Source organism: Malaclemys terrapin, chromosome 19, assembly GCF_027887155.1.
Source record: "Malaclemys terrapin pileata isolate rMalTer1 chromosome 19, rMalTer1.hap1, whole genome shotgun sequence".
Lineage (NCBI taxonomy): Eukaryota > Metazoa > Chordata > Testudines > Emydidae > Malaclemys > Malaclemys terrapin.
Window position 1 is genome coordinate 14,052,384 of NC_071523.1, and position 20,114 is coordinate 14,072,497.

Here is a 20,114-nt window from a genome sequence, read left to right on the forward strand (position 1 = left end):
CTTATACTCCTCTCTTGTGACTGAAAACCCACCTCTCTCTCCGACACGTTTTTCAGCCAGTCCAAGGTTTATAAATAGAGAGTTTAATTAAAGTAACACTAGCTATCTCAGCGCTATCAATGCGGTGTTACTGGTCAGCCTCATCTTATGTTATTGCTTCTGCCCCCTGATTAGCTGATTCCCAAATCCACTAAGTGTTGAACAGGGCTGAATGAGAGTTGACATTTGCACAAGGCTATGTGTCGTGTTTTCTTTCCACCGATGTCCTTGTGAACATGTTGCTCGCACGAATGCTCGTGAAAGGGAGTTGTGAATGCTCTCAGAATTAATGTGTGGCTTTAATTGAATGAACGTTCAGCACTTCTTTTTGTCAGGGCTCTGCAGCCTGTCGGACCATGCAGAAATAAATTACCGTTCCCCTCTCTGCTGTGTGAGAGGTGAAGAGCGATCTTTTCAGAGCTACTGTATTATGTACATAAGAGGGAGCATCATCTGGTATTTATGGGGACTGGGAATTCAAGGGCCCTGGGTTTGCTTCTGGTTCAGTCACTGACTCCCTTTGTGACCACAGGCCAGTCCATGCAACATTTTGTGCCTCAATTTCTTCACCTGTAAAATGGGGACCTGGCCTCCTATGGGGCTGGGGGGATTAATTCATATTGGTAACAGGCTTTAAGATCCTTGGCTAATGGAAGAAGCAACAGAGGGTCCTGTGGCACCTTTGAGACTAACAGAAGTATTGGGAGCATAAGCTTTCGTGGGTAAGAACCTCACTTCTTCAGATGCAAGTAATGGAAATCTCTAGAGGTAGGTATAAATCAGTGTTTAGATAATGAGGTTAGTTCAGCTTATGCTCCCAATACTTCTGTTAGTCTCAAAGGTGCCACAGGACCCTCTGTTGCTTTTTACAGATTCAGACTAACACGGCTACCCCTCTGATCCTTGGCTAATGGAAGTTTCTCTAAGTGCAAAGCATAACTGCAGGGCTCTCAGAAACCGGAGTTGTTGCACTCCTGCTAAAGTCCTACTCTGCCTCTAGGCCGTGCAGCACTTGCCCTTTGCTGTGAAGAACACTAAATCCCCCCATGGCCCTTGGGCCAAGGAGGAGTGGGCTGGACCGGGTGCCAGAGGGACGGGTGGAGGTGCGGATGGGACAGGAAGTTGCTTTCCCTGAAGACTCAGTCTGAGCAGTGGGGAGCAGGACCAAGAACTGGGGCCTGTCCTCATTCCATGCTGCTCGAGACCAGGGAGAAGAAGGAACAGAACAAGGCTACTGCCTCATTGCAGAAGAGCCCATTAAGCCCAGGGTCTTTCCCCTTCGCTTCGACCAAGGCTAAATCCACTTCCTCTTCCCCCCATCAAAGCCCAGGGATGTCCCTCATCCAGTCCCCTGAGGGCTTTATGATGAAGATCCGTTCAGCTCCTCCAGAGTGGGATGGCGTGACCCCTCTGTGTGTCACGGAGTTGGTTTGGTGCCCTGGGCACGGAAGGAGCTAGGGAGATATCCCCGGCCTGTTAGTCCAAGCTGCCTTTCAGTCGCCGAGCAGTTTAAAGTAAAAACCAGCCAGCCGTCATTTCTGTAGGACTCGGACACAAGCAGGGTCCTCTGCCGGCTCGCTAGCAAATGCCATTCACAGCGCTGGCTTGAAATCATTTGACAGCTATTGCTTTCCAATCCCTTTGAAGCCCCGGTGGTCCAGGCAAATGTCTTGGAAAGCGACCGAGCAGAAATTTCCGCTGGAATCTATGCTCTGATTTTATTGTGGTCAGATGACTCATTAGCGGGGCTATTGCTTGAACTACATCTCGCTGGCTGCGCTGTTGTTATATCGGTTGCTGTAGGAGAGAGAAATTCAGGATCTATTCCCATCCAGCAGCTTAAGTGTTACATTGTATAACGGGGCCTTTTGAAGAAGGCTGCTACGGAAGGCAGCTGAATTGAGGAGGTAATTATTCAGCGTGCACCTGTCTGACTTTTTCATTTGCTTGGCAAGATGCGGTGTCAGATGGGGAGCTGCACGCTAGGTTAGGACATGGTGTAGGGTAGCATGTCTCCCACGTGGCATTTCCAGACTTCAGCAAAGCCACTTTCTTTGGCAGAGTTAAACAGAAATGACCTTTTCCGTGGGTCTGAGTCTTGATTTTTCTGTTGTGGTGGTCCCTGCTTTTGCAAAAGACGGTCATTCCTGTTTCCTTGTTGTAGGACAGGATTTTGGCTCGCGGACCTGTCAGTGGTACGGGAAGGAGGAGACTACAGAGTGTGAAAGGTCATTGACTAAACCAAGCAGGAAAATTACAGGCATGTCACGGCTGGTTTTCCCTCTAGGATACTGGAGAGGTTGCTGATCTTTCAAGTCTGGCCCCAACTCCGAGAGCTTATCCCCCCGACACTGGTTGTGGTTTCTGATACTTTGATTTCCGCACTGTAAGGCCCCTCCTTTCCTATGGCTCTGCAGCAGGGTAGGAGGCATTTATCCTCTAGTTATTCACTTCACCCTCTTCAGCCTTCTGTAGAATACAAAAGGAGCCGCAAAGCATGTGAACCCACCTCAGTGTGATCACATCTTGATTATCTGGCATTTTCTACGGCAGCCGTTCTCAACCAGGGGTCCAGGGCTCCCGGGGGGCCATGAGCAGGTTTCGGGGGGGCCGCCAAGCAGGGCTGGCATTAGAATCACTAGGGCCCAAGGTAGAAAGCCAAAGCCCCCCCGTGCAGGGCTGAAGCCTGGGACCCCGAGGCTCGCCACCTGGGGCTGAAGCCGAAGCCTGAGCAACTTAGCTGTGGTGTGGGGCCCTGGGCAATTGTCCTGTTTGCTACCCCTTAACTCCGGCCCTGGCTTTTACATGCAGAAAAACAGTCCTTGTGGCCCAAGTGGGCTGTGGAGTTTTTATAGCATGGTGGCGGGAGGACGCGGCTCAGAAAGAAGACGGTTGAGAACCCCTGTTCTACAGCAAAGATCTCAAAGTGCTTTCTGCATTTAGGCCCAGATCTTCATTGAAACCAGTGGCAGTTAGGCTTTATGGCCCAGATCCTTAAAGGTATTTAGGTACCTGATTCAAAGGCCACTACTTCATAGAATTTCTGACCATAGAATTTGATACTGAGCAGAATTTCCCTGAGTAATTCCTGCATTGAGCCCATATCTTGTGATTTGGCCCGAGCCTATTGTTGTAGGAAGCCCTCCTATTTGGATTTGAAGCTTTCATGTGATAGAAAAACCCTTCACCACATCCCTGTTCCAATGGTAAATTACCCTCCCCGGTAAAAATGTGAACCTTTCTGTACAGCTTGGATGGAAAGACCCCCATTGACGACAGTGGAGTTTGATTCTGGCCCATAAAGAGCGAGTGACCATGTTAGCGACCACTGGAATAGTGTTACTTCTGGGGTAGAACCGGGGGAATAAACGAGGGCCATATCCAGTTAAAATGACAGGATATAATGAGCTGGTCAAATTACAGTCTGGGCCAGCAGTCCTGGTCTTGCAAAAAAACCAAAAACTGCACATACATACACTCAGTAAACACCTGTTACTCATGCTGTAACCCTGGCGGGGGGAGGGATGGCTCAGTGGTTTGAGCATTGGCCTGCTAAACCCAGGATTGTGAGCTCAATCCTTGAGGGGGCCATTTAGGGATCGGGGGGGGGATCTGTCTGGGGATTAGTCCTGCATGGGCAACAGGTTGGATTAGATGACCTCCTGAGGTTCCTTCCAACCCTGATATTCTACCATTCCCTCCAGCCCCACCCTGTTGTTTGTAACCCCCACTCATTGTGTTACATCTAACTGGGCAGGGAAGGTGCTTTTTCTGTTCTTGAAAAAGCTTAGCATGTTTTGGATCACCACGGTTGAGACTTTCAAGGCTGACTAGGGGATTTAGACACAACTCCTATTTATTTCAGTGGTTTCCTGGGGTTGAATCTCCTAGGTTGGCTTTCCTAGATTCTAAGGCCAGAAGGGACCATTGTGATTATCTAGTCTGCCCTCCTGCAGAGCCCAGGCCGAAGAACTGCCCCATACTAATCCCTAGAGCAGAGCTTTTGGAAAAACATCCCGTCTGGATTGAAAAATGGTCAATGATGGAGAATCCACCATGACCCTGGGTAAATTGTTCCAATGGTTAATGACTCTTACGGTTAAAAATTGATGCCTTATTTCCAGTCTGAATTTGTCTAGCTTCAACTGCCAGCCATTGGATCATATTGCAATAGGACCTCAGAGTTACGAACACCTCGGGAATGGAGATTGTTGGAAACGCTGAAACGTTCCTAATGCTGAACAAAACCTTCTGGTTCTTTCAAAAGTTTACAACTGAACATTGACTTAACACAGCTTTGAAACTACCATGCAGAAGAAAAATGCTGCTTTTAACCATCTTAATGTAAATGAAACAAGCACAGACACAGTTTCCTTACCGTGTCTAATCTTTTTTTAAAACGTGCCCTTTTTTTTTGTAGTTTACGTTTAACCCAGCACTGTGCCGTACTGAGTTTGCTTTCTTTCTTGGTCTCTGCTGCCTGATTGCATACTTCCGGCTCCAAAGGAGGCGTGTGGTTAACCGGTCAGTTCGTAACTCTGGTATTTGTAACACTGAGGCTCTGCTGTGTATCTTTCTCTGACAGACGGAAGAGCCCATAATGAAACATTTGTTCCCCAGGTAAGTACTTATAGATTGTAATCTAGTCACCCCTTCTCTTTGGTAAGATAACTAGATTGAACTCCTGGAGTCTATCACTATATGGCAGGTTTTCTAATCGTTATCGTGGCTCTTCTCTGAACCTGCTCCAATTTATCAACCTCCGTCTTAAACGGCAGGTACCAGAATTTGGGTGGAATAGCTTTGCGATCAGCTCTCATGTTTATGATTGATTTTCTCAGGCTGAGTTATTCAAACAGCCAGGCATCTGGTTTTACACCTCAGCTGGAAGATTACTGCTTTAGTCCCCCTGCAGGGACTCTGGGTCCTGGGCTCCACGGGGATTCAGAGGAAAGAGTGTCCTCTAGTCATCCAGCTTCCTGCAGAATCTAAGGTGCGAGTCTCCACTGCCTTGCACCTTATGTTATCATTTGCACCGGGGCAGAGGGAGTGGGAAATGCTGCCAAATCACAAGTATTTGCAAATGTGTAAATGATGATGCAAGGTGGCAGAACTGAATCCCTAGAATTTTCCTCAGCGCTCTCCCATCAACGCCAGCCCAGCCGTGCTCAGCTTAAGAAAATTGACAGCACCGTCATGTGAAGGGCAGAGAGCAAAGGGGCAGGTGTTGGGAGCCGTGCAGAAGCCATGCCTTTAGCTCTGGGGCGGGGAAGAGGGCAAATGGGTCACTCTCTAGCAATGATTCAGCAAAAGGCCCAGCTGCGCACTGATGCAAAAGTTTTCCGATCTGGCCTCAGTTGATTGAATTCCCTCATTCATCACAAGGCACCGAAACAGTGAATGGAGCCAGCAGCATCCGCATTGCAGATTCAAACCCGTCCGTGGCTTAGGACAGACCACAGCCATTGGAAGGAACATAACGTAACTGAAAATCCTGCATGTGTAGGAGGCTGGGATAAGAACTACCAAACTCATATAGAAAAAAATCAAAATCTTCCCTGCCAACCTTTTGCCCAGGTTTGGAACCCAACTTGGGCCAAACCTCCTCTAAGGGTCTGAAGAATTCCAAAAAAATTATTACATTCAGGTTTCTGGCCAGGATCAAAAAAATAGGTACCAGAAACCTCCCCTATTCTAATGCAATCTCCTGCCCAGCTTTACAAACCTAAGAGGTTTGGAGAGTTCAGAGAAGCAGCCAGATTTTAGGTGGTGGATTCAGACTAAAGCAGAGTTCCCAACCTCTTGGAGATTTGTCCCACTACTTAGGTGATAGTTATTTAACACAGACATCTCAGTGGTGCCTGCCAGTGGGAGTGCTGTGCACGGTTCTTGCCTGGGGTGGAAAGGAGAACGTTGAGTCCCTTCAGATTTTGGTGATTTGGTTAAAAAAATGTATCAGGATAATGAAAAGCCCAAAGAGGAGCCGTTAGAGGTTATTCTTGCATTAATGATGCCTTCTACACAGCCTCTGGTGCAACCTGAGGGCCTGAGCAGGGAGAACCAAAATACTGTGTATGGAGACTTAGCAAACACTACACACTCTGTTTCCAGCGGAAGGAGCTGTCTGACGCTCCACCCCACCCCCCGGCTTTGATTTTTTTTTTTTAAACCAGTGTTATTTACTATCTCCCAGGAAAGCCTTGGATAATGAAATAGTCGGATTTCTCCAGCTGTTACGCCCATTACCCATCCACCATGCTGCGGTCTCTGTATTCCCACCTGCCACTGAAAATGTGCGGCGCGGTTAATGTGTTCTGGCTGGGTAAACAGTGAAACTGAACATATGCGAATGTTTGAACTCCCCTAGCGCCTGCAGTGTTACCGTTTGTTCAAGGGGGACGTGTCTGCACAATTACCCAGGCCTGGACGCTGGTGCCATTGCAGACAGGAGAACTCAGGTCGCGGTGGTTGGCTGTATCCATCGGAGGAGGGCCTGGATCCCTGACTTGTTATGGGGGCTCATTGCTTTGTGACTTGTATCCAGCCCGGAGGTTTCCTAGGAGGGGTGTTTATCTCATTGTTCTCTTCACCCCACCCGGAGTAGTGTTGGATTGTCAGGTGGGGGATGTCTACACTGCGATCTCAGAGCCCAGGGCAGCTCACTGAGGTTTGCGGGGGTCAGGCTGCGGGATGATAAAATGGCAGTGTAGACATTTGAGCTCACCTGGAGCCTGGGCTCTGAGACCCCGTGAGAGGGGAGGGTTCCAGCCCGAGCATCTACACTGCAAATGTATAGCCCCATAGCCTGATCCCTGGGAGCTCGTCAGCTGAGCCAGGCCAGCCGCGGGTCTTGTATTGCAGTCTCACGGAGTGTCCCATTGATCAGAAGAGTCTTTGGGGCAGAATAAACCGAAGCCCCAGTTCGTGTGTCTCTGTAACACAGACTACGACCATGTGAGGTTTTGTCCCCTCCTAGTAGTCGGTTCGCACATGCGGTTTATGAGTCTACTGCTGTTTCCACCGAATAGCTCTGCAATGCTAAAATCATGAGATTCTCCTGCTTGTGCCAAAGGTTGTGGGTTTGAGGCCTGCTGTTGGCCCAAGCGGGACTGGTCTCGCGCTGTACCGTATGTTTATTTAGTTCATGATATTCTGCAGAGACCAACTTACTGCTGGGTTGGATTTAATTTAGATTAGACACGATAACTGCAGAACTGGACGCCACGTTCTACTGCAGTACTGGAGAACAGTGCCCTGCCAAAAGCACTGCGAATGGGCCCATGTGACTTGATGATGAATTGAGACCAGTGGCTACTCTGAGCCAGAACCATGCAATGGACTTTACCCCCCTCCTCATTCCCGAAATCCCTTCCTTGGCTCTTTGGGAAGGGATACACCCAAGCAGGCCTGGGAAGAGAACCCCTCTCCCGGGCCCCGCTGGCAGTAGGAGTTGGAGGTTAAAGAAGCGTGCTAGCCTCTCTTGATCAAGCCCCAGTAGCGCGTGTTCTCCAAGCTGTGCCGGGAGAAGTGATTGGAAAAAAAACGTTGTCATTAAGTCATCTAGTCTAGCCCTCAATGGCCAGTTCCCTTCAGTATCTCTGTACTGTGGCAATGCCTTGAAACGGTTGTGCTAGGCGGCTGTATGACTGGTTGATTGTTTATTAGGCACATACCCATTCAATGGTGGTGTGTGTGAACCGGGCGGAAATTTTGCAGGGACGTATTACTAGAGAGACTCCGGAATTAAATGAAATAGAAAAAGTATTGGAAGCTTCCAACACAGTATTCAGCCAAAAATTATCTGAGATTTATTTCATATATACAACTAATATACTCCATTTATATACAGTGTGTATCCACCACTGTCTCCTTTTACTGCTATAGAGCTCACTCTTTTATATTTAATAGGGCATGATTTTAAAGACAGCGCCGCAAATCCCCCCCATAAGTAACATTAAAACGCCATGACACTACGTAATACAAGGGACTATCTAAACATCTCTTAGTTCGTAAAACAGATTCAGGAACCAGCGCCGAAGACAAGTAAGGCTTATGAGGATTTCATGGCTCCGTTATTTCCCATGGAGGGAAGGGGTGGTCAGGAGTTCGTGGGTGGGGGACTGGTTGGACAGTGTGCTGATGACCTGCAGTTATCAAGCCCCCAAAGGCTGCAGAACAACAGTGATGAGCGTGCTAGCTGGCCTCAGCCTATGTCCCTCATTGGCTTTTGACCACATGTCCTTGCCGTTTGACACCATCTGATATTTGAAAGGGTCTCTGGCTAGAAGGTCAGGGGGGCTGGAACAATTTGTATAGTGGGGGTGTGGAGAGCTATTGAACCAAACTGTAAATCCTGTATATAATGGAAACCGCTTCAAGCCAGGGGGTGCAGTAGCACCCCTGCCCCCCTCGTTCCAGCACCTATGTAGAAGGTAGGGCTGGGATGGTGCGACGAGATACTGAGATGCAGTGACTGATGTCTATGTGCTTTGAGGCTGGAATTATAGAAATCAGAGATGAACAAAAATTGATTAGATTGCATAGACCATCCCCGAAAAACAGAGGGAACGGCACGCTGGGGTCGCAGTGCTCTGGCAGAGCTGTCTGGCAGAACCTCCCACGGTGCCTGTTTGTCCTATGCCGCCGATAATTTGCAGCCTAGTAGGCAGAAAATGGGTAAAGGATGGGGGTAAGATGGAAGACTGACTGCGTGGTGAAGTTAGCAAAGGCTACCAAGCCCAAGACTTTTTCCTACTGGCCCTATCTGGTGAACTCATTGTTGAGAAGAGGACTGGGTTTTCTAATGCAATCCACTGTTCAGGGTGTGTTATGTATGTGCCCGAACCACCAAGATGAGTCGGCGACATCGCCCACCTGGGAGAGACAGGACTTTAGCTCAACGTGTAGCAGTGCAGGCCTGGAGTGGTACATGTTCTGCGTTCAGCCCTTTAGAGGGACCAAGATGATGGTGGTTACATTGTGGATAACTCCTAACACCAATAAAAGAAGAAGGCTAAAACAGAATCAAAGACTAAATCTCAGGGACAATTTAGTAGCTCAACATTAGCCACAGTACCCCTCTGGGGCACAGGAGGGCGCTCTGAGATTATCACAGAAGGTCCCTTGTGGCACATTTGCAGAGATGTTATAGGGTGACTAACCCTTAACACACGACTCTTGAACTTCACCCCTTTCAGTCCCGGATCTCAGGCACCTTTGTCCTCTCTCCTCCTCCCCTGGATGTTCAGTGCACCCGCCCCTGCCCCCAGCCTACTTTCCGAGGACACTTTTCACACGTGCCTATGGCTCCTCCAGCAGCAAACAGCACAATAACTAGATCCCTGTTTGTCGGGCCAATATTCCAGCGAGGTCTAGGGTTGCCAACTCTCCAGGATTGTCCTGGAGTCTCCAGGAATTAAAGATTCATCTTTAATTAAAAGATTATGTCATGTGATGAAACCTCCAGGAATACGTCCAACCAAAATTGGCAACCTTAGCCAGGTCTCATACCTACCAACCAGCCTGTCCTCTCACATGGTCACATCTTCGCCAAAGCCCCTTTCTAGGCCCCTCCCCCACAAATTTCAACCCCCTCCCCCCTGCTGTGATGCCATAAAGCAGAAGTCCCTACTGTTGTCTCTGGACCCTGGGGCCTGATCACCACTGAGGGGCTTAGTACCTGTGGTCCTAGCATCTGAATACTTATACAATCTGAACCTTTCTCCAGCCTCTGCATCCCCCATCAGAGCCTTTTTAGATCTCTCCTCATTTGTAATCTCTCCAACCCCAGCCCCTGTATATAATCTGACCTTGAAGCCCTCACTCCATCCAGGCCAGAAGGGTTAAACCAGCCCCCTTGCAGGACCCCTCAGTGCTACTGCATAGCCGGTCAGAGGAGTCGTTTATTGAATGATGCCAAATGGTACCTCCCCCGTCGGAGCAGCATGCATCATACCTGCGTGGTTCTTCCCACCCCAGTGCACTGAACTGGCGGCCTCTGGCACAGCAAAGCAGGGAACTGGCTCCACAAATCCTACTGCAGCCTCATTGAAATGCACCACTGGCATGAACACACTGACCTCCGAGAGGATGAACTCCCTTGACATGAGCCAAGCCACGAAGGTCTGAACTCTGCTAAACAAGCCACCGTCTAAGGTCACCTGGAAACATTCCCAATTTCACTGCTGCTCCACAGATCGGCTGGGGCTAAGCAGCCAACCTGAAAGCTGCCAATGAGTCGATTGTTCCCCAAACCCTCTCCCTTCCTTCCAGAAAGCCTCCCCATTGCTAGCCGGGACCAGTGGACACCAGAAGACTGAGGAGTTGCCCTGGTTTCTTTTGCCTTGTGGCTGCCCACTCTCAAAAGTCTCCTGTGCCAGCAACCAGCACCTTCCAGCTGAAGGGGACAAATGGATACAATTTCCCTTGGAACACACACCAATGCATGTGGCTACCTAACTATCCATAGGAGATAGCGTAGCAAAGTGAAACCGCTGAACTTAAAGGAGTGAGAGAAAATCTCTACACTACAGGGACTATACCTGCATAGGTGATAGAACTAGGAGAGTGTGTGTGTGTGTGTTGTGGGGTACTGCAGCACCCCCTGGCTTGAAGTGACTTCCATTATATCCAGGGTTTACAATTTGGTTCAATGGCTCTCGGCACCCCCACTCTACAAATGGTTCCAGCCCCCTCGTATACCAGCCTACCTACATCAGCATAACTCTGTAGTGTAGACACAGCCTACACTGGCAGAACTCCACCTCCCCGAATGATGGCAGCTATGTTGACTGAAGCATTCTTCGGTTGAGCTGTTGCTACACTGGGACTAGGTCGGCATAGCTACGTCGGTCAGGCGTGTGGATGTTTCACCCCCCGATCGCCGTCGCTATGTTGACCAAGTCAGAGGCAGAGAGCAGAATTGAATCAGCATGCACTGGGCCTAACTCTACCCCGTGCAACAAAATGCATATAATGCCTATAACAAACAGATTACATGTCAGATTTCATTGCTTCCTCGCACCCTGTGCCTGGCCAGAACTCTGCAGCCTGGATTCCAGAACCAGGTCTCCACTGGACCCATTGGCAAACAGTCATTTTATTGCCAAAGGGCAAGGTGCAGTGAGTGTCGTCCCTCGGACTCTTCCTCGCGGGCCCGCGGGACGTGTCCCTGGCTGGGCTACGCGGGAGTGTCTAGGTTCCGTGTCGTCCTTCGATGGCCTGCCGTCTGAAGTACCGGATGGCAGAGAGGGTGCCGACGTTTGCCAGTAACACTGGAAAAGACCCCAACACATTTCAAGAATGAATCTAGGATTATTCCAAAGCCCTGGTTTCAGGGCTAGTCTGAGAAAAACAGTTTTCTGAAGCAGAGTTTCACAACACAAGTCTCTGCATATGATTGCCTTTTTGCTGCAGAGCAACCTTGGGTCGTTCATGCTGGTGTCTCTCCTTGTCACAGCTAATGAACAATTTCTCTGCACAACAGTGGCACTTTTCATCTCCGGATTGCAGAGCACGTTGCAAAAAATGAATGAATTTAGCCTCACAAACCCCCTTGATGGGGAAACTGAGGAACAGAACAGAGCGGTGACTCACCCAATGGACACAGGTGTTGGTCCCACTGCACAGGGGTGAATTTCAACCCTAGTGAGTTAGTGGCGGAGGTTGGCATGGAACCCCCGGACTCCTGATTTCTCACCCTCTGCTCTAACCACCTGGCGGCAATGTTCCCAACTAATTAACCCTTTGGGTGCTGGTGTCCAGTTCCACCTCCCTGTGCCGGCAGATCACAGCACTGTCCGTCCTTTCCAACACCAGCATTTCACGGGGAGCTCGGCATGCCTAGGCTAGCACTGGAGGTACATGTTGCCCCATGCATGTTTTGACACCTTAGGGAACACTGACCAGGTTAAGCGATAAGACATGATAGGATGTGGTGATATTGCCACTGTCCGGATACCGGACAGGATTAATCAGAACTAAAGGAATTCTCCTACTGCTTCAAACTATAATTAAAGCCAGCAGCAGCTATGCTAGAGTAAAAGCAGTGAGAGATAGGAATCTCGCCCTTCCTGGGTGAGAGAGAACCCTAGAAACAGCCGGTGACGGACAGAACATTTCAGAAAGCAGGAAGAGGCCCTTCTACAGTAGGGAGAGATTCGGCTCCAACCTGTACGATCTGCCTAGCGGGAGGATGTAACCTTCCAACATTATCTAAAGCTAAATCCTCCCCACCCCCCGCAAATCCCCCATGTATCTCCCCCTCCCCTTTATGTAAAGCGCTTCTCCTCTCCCACAGGGTCATCCTACCTACCAGTCTTCCACGCGTCCGGAGCCTGCAGATCTGACGTCTTCACGGCCCAGGATGCAAAGGCAACGAAGACCAGGCACATGTCCTCCTGCGTGAGAGCTAGGGGAGGATGGGGCCTTTCTGCAGGAAGAACAACCTGAAGCTAAGGGTCAAGCGGTACTAATAATACCCCTGTTACATTGGTCATTTCAGCCGGAAGTCTTTCTGGTGTACTTAAGCTTTACATTCATTGGCTTTTTTCACCAATCCCCTGCTAAGTTTTTCAAAAAGAAAAGAGAAAGGATCTTTTTGCAATGTTGTACAGCGTTCCTCTCCCTACGGAGTCGGCCACGAGCCCCTTCTTCTAATTTTTGGAGAACATGGGTCCATTTCTAGAAGCCACTTCCCCATAATCTTTTCACTCTACCCAGTTTTAAACAGTTCACCCGGTTTTCAGACTTTGTGGCCATGCAGGAGCTTAAGAGTTTGAAAGTAGCTTTTAATTTGTGTAGCGAAGGGACGTGTCACTGTGCTAACTGGGAACCTAGCAGGTCTATCTAGCCCCATTTATCATGGAATATGAGCGTCTCACAGTCTTTAATGGATTTATCCTCACAACACCCCTCTGAGGTTAGGAAGTGTCATTATACCCATTTTACAGCCGGAGAACTGAGGCATAGGGAGACTAAGGGTATGTCTACACCACACACTGAGGCCAGGCTTTGACTCCAGTGGGAACCCAAGGCCCCCTTCTCTCCACACACAAATCAGTCTGACTTGGTTCCGGGAGCGCTCAGCACCCAGTTCCCAGGATGCTGCTTTTGGGGGCAGGGGGCGGAGCCTGCTGTGACTCAGGCCTGTCGAGTTGCAGGGTGGACACAGCTCAGGGTACACACCTGAGTCAGAAGGTCTGTGTAGTGCAGTGTGGACTTAGAAACACTGAGTCTGGGTCCCAAGGCCCTGGGTTGACAATGCAGTGTAGACATACCTTAAGTGACTTGCCCAAGGCCACACAAGAAGTCTGTGGCGGGGCAGGGGACTGAACCCAGGTCTCCTGCATTGCAGGCTAGTACCCTAACCACCAGGCAAGCTTTGGGAAGCGGGTGGTCCAGCAGAGCCACTGGCGTGGGGAGTCAGGGGAGACCTGGCTGTGCTGTGTGACCCACAGTGCACTGGTTTCCCCACCTGTACAGTGGGGTTCATGAGAAGTACCCACCCTTGTAAAGTGCTTTGAGATCCATGGATGAAAAGCAATATGGAAGAGGACTAAGCCTGGTTATTAGTTCTATGAGAAGCCTCCACGCCCCCTGCACTCCATCATGGCCATTCGGAGTCTCTGGGCTGCTCTCCAGGGCATATGGCAGACACCGCTTGGGATCTCTCACTCTGTTGGTGTCTCTATGCTAGCAACCTTCGAGGCATGTTGCAAGAGGGTTGCTTTGTTTGCTTGTTTGATCAGGTTTTTAATTAAAGCCAGTTTTATTAATTAGTTACCACCAAGGCAAAGGGTCTTTTCTCGGGGCAGATAACAAGGCAGCACTTTGCTGAGTCACCCACTGGGAGGGCTCAGGCCTTATTTGTTTGTTTTTAATATTAACTGGGAGGCACCATGGCTTTAAGCCCAGTATAAACTTTTAAATAAAGACGGTGGCTGTCCTAATGGGTCACATTTCCTCTCCTTCTATTCCCAGCCGCTCTCTAAAACCTCTCGCACCTACTCACAGTCATAAGCAATGCCTGAGTAACCTTTAGAGGCTCCAGCGGGTGCTTATTAAATTAGCCCTGGTTCTAATGTTCTCCTTGTCTGTTTCTGCACGGAAGGTCCCAGTTTGCCTTTCTCTCCTGCCAACATTGTGCCTGTCACAGCCCAGGCACACTGGCTCAGCAACCATCGTGCTAGCTTGGTACAGGCAGCGTTCCTGGCCATTGACCCCTCAAACAGAAATCCAGCTTCAAGCTTCCCCAGTTCACCTTCGTGTATTGGCACGCAGCAAAGGCGAATTCTGAACTCTGGTGGGCCCTGTCCACAGTTGGGTTTAAACACACTTGTTGCCAGCAGAGTTCTAGCTTGCTTTCCCTGACCACTGTGGAGAAGGACAGATCAGTTGTCACCGTCTTTACACATAGTCTTCCTTCCAACTCCTTTTTCTTAGTGTGTGAGCAAGTTTTTAGTCTTGGAAGAAATGCTTGTAGTGGTGTTAGTTTGGGTTGCACACAGTTCTGTGTACAAGGAGGCAGGAGAGTTTGCTTTTCTTTCTGCTCTGGGCTCTGACTAGAGTCAGTTCTGGAGGGATCATTGTCCCCGGGGAGCTGGGCACTGGTGTTGGGCTGAAGGGATTGCCCGCATACTGTTTGTGACCACCTCTGCTCCAGGACTGGTGGATGTGCATTAATAAAGCAAGTTACACCCAGCATATCCCCAGATTCCACATCACTGAGTTCTCCTTCCCTGGGAAGCTGACTTGCAAGATGCTAACAACTGCTACTGCTCAGCAGAGAAATATGCTAATGGTGGGAGAAGGGGCAACATCCTAAAGCAGTTTGGTTTTGTAATGCCCATGGGATCAGCTCCCAAACAGCCCTGCCAAAGTCCAAGGCTGTTGAGCAGTGAGGGAACATGGTTAGTGCATGATTTGGGTCTCACTATGCATGACCAAGCTATGCCTTAACCATGCCAAGGGATTCTTGGGTTGCAAACATATCCTCCAGCATGTTTGACGATGGGACCACAGGCTAACAAAGGGGATGGAACCGTGCGATTATCATGATTCACAGAGCAAAGAACAACAGGGACAATGGCACTATCTCTGGGCAGCAGCATCAGGAACGTCAGTGTGTTGGTGCCAGGGGGTGGAGGGCTGTTTCTGGGCTCTGGAGAAACTAGTGTAGCATCAGGGAATTCAGTGCCGTGCTGGGAGCTACAGGCAAACCGAAAACCCAGCACTGGGTCTGGGCTGTAGCCCCAGAGCAGCGTAGAGGCTGCAGACGGGGTTTGGGGCAGAGGCACTGGGTAGTTCAGGGCCTGGGCAATCCAGCAGTGGTTCTGGGCAGCAGCTCTGAGGACACCATGGCTTCTGTTTCCTATTTAATCAGTGAGCCTGTTTCTACAAGGGAGCGCCATGTTTTTAAACCCTGGGGCAGCGAGAAGGGACCAGGATCAAACATTTACCTGCTAGTGCAGGGGCCATCCCTAAATCCTCTGGCTTCAGCTGGATTCTCCCGGGAGGCCTCAGCTGGAGAAGGGAGAGCCTCTTTATGGAACTTCGTGGGCCCGGGACCCCGCGGTCGGAGGGGCTGCATCTGACCAGGCACATTGGCTTTTGCAGGAAGGATTTCAAAGCTGTCATGGCTTTTCTTGCCTCCAAGGCCGGCATGCGCAGGAAGATCCGCCCCCAGCTCCTCCTGCCGCTTGCTCCGTCTGTAAAGAAATGTTCGTAAACCTCGGGGATGGAGATAACACCGCTGGGCTCTCCGGCTATGGTCGAGCCCAGGTCCTCCTGGCTTTCGCACGGTGAGGCAGTTTGCTCCAAGGTGCTGATCCTGTCTGGCTCCACAAAGGTGTCTTTGCTGCCTCCTCCCCCACTTTCTTCAGGTTCATTAAAGAAATATTCATACATCTCAGGCCCGTACATTTCAGGCACCTCCTGCTCCTTCTCACAGGGAGATATGGGCGTTTTCGCCGCCCCACCCAAGTTGTTCATCTCCTCCCCCTGCTCTTGGGCGTCACAGAAAAAATAGTCATACATCTCCGGCCAGGTCAGGGCAGGTATGGCCCCCTCCTGAGAGTCCTCAGCTGCTGAATGATGAGGAAACATCCCTCCTAGGAGCCCAGATCTCTGCCTTCCCTGGGCTCCATCTTCAGCATCCCCTGCAACCGCCACCGTGCTTCCAAGACGCAGTGCCTTCCCAGTGGTGCTCCTGCACTCCTCTCTCTGTGATGCAGTGGGTTTGCTGCTCTGATTCAACGACATGTTCTCATGGATTCCTAAACCAGTTGCTTGCTTTGGCCTTGCATGACTAGTCTTCTTCAGTTCCCCTGGGAAGGGCTGCACTGCAGGGCCTTTCACCGCCTTGCTCCTGGGAGCGCTGACGGCCTGACCCCCCAGTGCCAACCCTCGCCCCTCATCCCCCAGCATGCCACAGGTCAGGATACCACCTCGCTGAGCTTCATCCTCACCCTCCAGCCCCCCAAGAGCTGGTTTGGCCACTATTCCCTCTCCTTTGCTCTCTCGCGATAGGGCAGAGGAGGTTAAAAACTCTATAGCTAGAGTCGAGCTTTGCAGTGCCACGGCCGCGTGTGATGGTGTCACCGCAGCTGTGGGCGTTCCCTGGTGCACAGGCCCTCTGGGCTGCACAACATCTGGAGAGTCCCCAGGGGAGCCCGGAGCAGACAAGGCTTGACCAAGACCCAAACGCTCCCCTGGATTCTTCCCAGCAGGCCGGCTCTCCCCTGGTATTCTGGAACACGCTGGCTGCAGGGGCTCTGCAGATGGATTCTGGGAAATGTCACCGGTTGGGTCTGGCAGCCCAGGCTCTAAACAGAGAGACCAGTTGGCCTTTTCCTCCGCTGGCTTCTCCATCCCCCCTGAAGCAGCCAGCGCTGGGGAGCTCACATCCGCTGCATGAACTGGCCTTTCAGACTCTGCCTTCTCTGGGCTGCCTTGTAGATGCTCCCCTGATAATTCCCGCTCCTGTGGAGCTCCTTCTGGCAGGTGACCGTGGGGTACTACGGCCAGACCCCGTCCTGCCTGTACAGCAAACGGGGAGGCCTGGCCCACTTCATCGCGGGAGCTGTCCTGGGCCTGGAGCGGCTTCTCCATGGCATGGCTAGCTGGTCCGGCAGAGCCGGCCCCTGAGAAACAAGGCAGCTGCCTGTCCTGGGCGCTGGGCATCAGCGGAGTCTGCTGGGGGGATCCGGGTGTGTCGCTCTCACACAGAACCCTCCTGCCTGAGCCCAGATCCATTTCATCCTCGCAGCCTGACAGAACCTCCTCCAGGAACAGGTGCCCAGGGATGGGCCGGGGCCGGGCGGTCTCTCCGGGGACCCCATGTGGGGGGCAGGGTCCCGGGCCAGGAGCTGGCGTGCTGCCTGCCCTCACTGTGATCAGCCTGGCGGTGCGGGGGCTGCTGGCCTCGCCGTCCCCTTGCTCAATGTCACTGACGCCCAGCTCCTCCGCCGTGGCCAGGGCAGCCGGGATTAAGCTGCATTCTTCAGCAGCCGAGTAAAACTCCGCCCAGTCCCTGTCATTCAGTTGGATGCTGTACTGGAAATTCTCCATCTCTGCAGTGGCAAAGCAAGGGGGGGTGTCAGTGAGGACGAGGGCACCGGGGAGGGGCGCCCAGGTACCCACCGAGACTAGGCCACCAGGCCACTCGAGCCTTTTATCTTCACTTAACCCTTTCCCCTCCGGTTCCTTCACTATTCTGCTGTGCTGCTGCCATCCGCATTCTCTTGCGGTTGAGACCAATGGGACGCTGGGACAGATCTTGGCCTCTCCATCAGCCTGGCAGGGGCCTCCTCCTCCTCCCATACATCAGCATGACAGGGGCCATCACCCCCCTAGACACATCTAATACCTACAGCAGCCAGGCAGCCGTTAAATAGTGGAGACAATCCTCGGCTTTAACGCATGTGAGCCTTAGTGCATTCTGCGATGAGCTATTCTAAAGACCGGGCCGAAGAGGCACCTTCTGTGTTAGGATCAAATGATCTTACATGCCATGTAGCTCCATTTGGGGATTTTCTAATCTCGTCTGCATTAGCATAAGGGGGCACCCCGGGGAGTGAATAGAGCAATTGCAAGAAGCCGGAGGGGCATAGACGAATTTCTGTGCCTCTAGGGTGTTGCAGATTCTTATGCTGTCTGGCGCATGGCTCAGTGGATCTGAGTGGATCTAATGTCCTTTCAGGTGCAGACTCCACTGTGGAGTGCACCTGCTCTTTCATGGCACGCCTTTCACCACACATTTTATCCCTTCTTTCTAAGTTGCCTGTACCTCCTTGACCAAGATCCTTGGCTGGTGTAACAGCTCCATTGACTTCAATTTACACCCGCTGAGGATTTGGCCTCTTGCGCCTCCCTGGAGGAATGACGGGTTGCAACAATGCCACATAAACGCATTCAAGAAGCAGAGGTTTGCAAAGCCACAGCTGCCTGGCCCATTTCCTGGGGACAGCTTTTCCCCCCGAAGCGGTGGGGAAGCGAGCCAGGGGTCAGAGAGCAGCGAGACACAGCCGGCATGCAGAGCGTGCGAACGCATCCTACCTGGGGAACAACGTAAGCTGGGGATGGAGCCAGGTGCAGAGTGGTGCAGCGAAATCCTCCCAGCGCGACATGGTGCCGTACCCTTGACGGGGACATTGAGGGCCAGACTTCAGAGCGGCTCCATTCACAGGTCAAAAATAGCCCCCAACCTGTCATGTGAACCGCCATACGTGCCAAGGGCTGTTCCATAAATAGCTGACGGGGGAGAGGCTCTGGGCTTGCCAGCCAATGGCTTTCCCTCTCACACACACAACAGGGTCCCTTGGCCACCCACAGACACATGGGGCCCTCAGGGTTGGAGTTACACCCATGTAAGTGAAGGCCGCGCAGGGCACAGGTGCTGGGCATGGGGCACAGAACTCACACAAAGAAGCCAGAGTTGCAAGGATGCTCCCAGAATGGCAGATGGACACATCCAAGACAATGACTGAGGCGAATAGCTTCGGAAGTTAGAGGAAGTGAACTGAGGTTGATTCTGTAGGATGATGGTCCCAAGAATGATCAAATCCTCAGGCTTCAGGGCATGATCTGTCTATCTGGGGTATTTCTAAGGCACGTATCAGTGCTGTCGAAGTGCAGATGGACATCGGATCACCTCACATGGTCAGGGACAAATGTCCTCCCCCAGCACACTATTGTACACGGTGGCAGCTCTGCAGTTCCTGGCCCTGGCCGCTGACAGAGACAGGGTGGCTGGATCAGACAGCCAAGAGACACAAAAGCTAGGTGGGGAAGTGACTTGCCCAGGGCCACCCCGCAGGGCTGTGGCAGAGTGAGGGAGAGAACCTGGTTCTCCTGAGTCGCTCTGCGCAAAACCATGCTGCCTTCTGTTTCATACGCACTATATCCGGAGGCCCCTGCAGAGCACCGAGCCAGTAGCATGGGGAGCGTCCCTGCAAGTGCCGGAGCCTTTATTGGCCAATTCATAAGAACGGCCATAAGAACCAATGGTCCATCTAGCCCAGCTGCTCCACGCAGCTTTGGCCACGTGCTCTTATATCCCCGGGGAGCAGGGTTATCCCAGGGGTGGTGGGATTCCAGCAGGCCAGACACCAGAGATGGGTGGCAGAGGCCCTGTTTGAATGCCATGCACCCTACATAGAGACCCCGAGGAAACTGAGAGCGAGTTCAGCACAAGCCTGTCTCGCGGAGTTTTTAACCCCACCTGGTTGACAGGCGTATGGCTCCAGAACACACAGAGATCCCAGACGTCCTGACACAGCTCCCCAGGACGGACGCACAGCTGCAAGCTGTGAGCAAACCGGGAGAGACATACAGCCCCGCTAGAAGTTCAGCCAGCTACTCCCTTTTCCTTCTGCTCTTACACTGTATATAGGGGGAAAGCTCCTTCTTGTGGTGCCGTGAGATCACTGCAGGCACACGGCGCAAGGCTGGGAGTTCACATGATGCGAGGCTCTGAAACTGCTGCCAAGCAGGGCCCACTGTGGTGATGTAAACAGAGACCGGAATTTGCTTCCTTTCTCTGTTCTGTGGGCTGACGCACGCTGGGGGCTCGTCAA

General features: G+C 51.5%; 1 protein-coding gene across 1 annotated transcript; it reads right to left on the reverse strand.

Moving 5' to 3' along the window:
* Positions 1 to 7,824: 7,824 nt before the first annotated feature.
* On the reverse strand, positions 7,825 to 18,725 carry PERM1 (PPARGC1 and ESRR induced regulator, muscle 1). Its single transcript, XM_054009523.1, has 4 exons — positions 18,595 to 18,725; positions 15,498 to 17,609; positions 12,353 to 12,469; positions 7,825 to 11,312 (listed from the first exon to the last, which is right to left on the reverse strand). Exons 2-4 carry the CDS (start codon positions 17,605 to 17,607, stop codon positions 11,233 to 11,235), a joined length of 2,307 nt encoding a protein of 768 aa, XP_053865498.1. The 5' UTR covers positions 17,608 to 17,609; positions 18,595 to 18,725; the 3' UTR covers positions 7,825 to 11,232.
* Between the last annotated feature and the right edge of the window lie 1,389 nt (positions 18,726 to 20,114).

Excerpts from the sequence above, each read along its gene's own strand:
- PERM1 (XM_054009523.1), bottom strand. The coding sequence starts at position 17,607 with ATGGAGAATTTCCAGTACAGCATCCAACTGAATGACAGGGACTGGGCG. Across the intron at positions 12,470-15,497 it reads GATGGCCCCTGCACTAGCAG|AAAGGCCCCATCCTCCCCTA; the intron begins GTAAATGTTTGA and ends TTCTTCCTGCAG. Across the intron at positions 11,313-12,352 it reads TCCGGACGCGTGGAAGACTG|TGTTACTGGCAAACGTCGGC; the intron begins GTAGGTAGGATG and ends GGTCTTTTCCAG.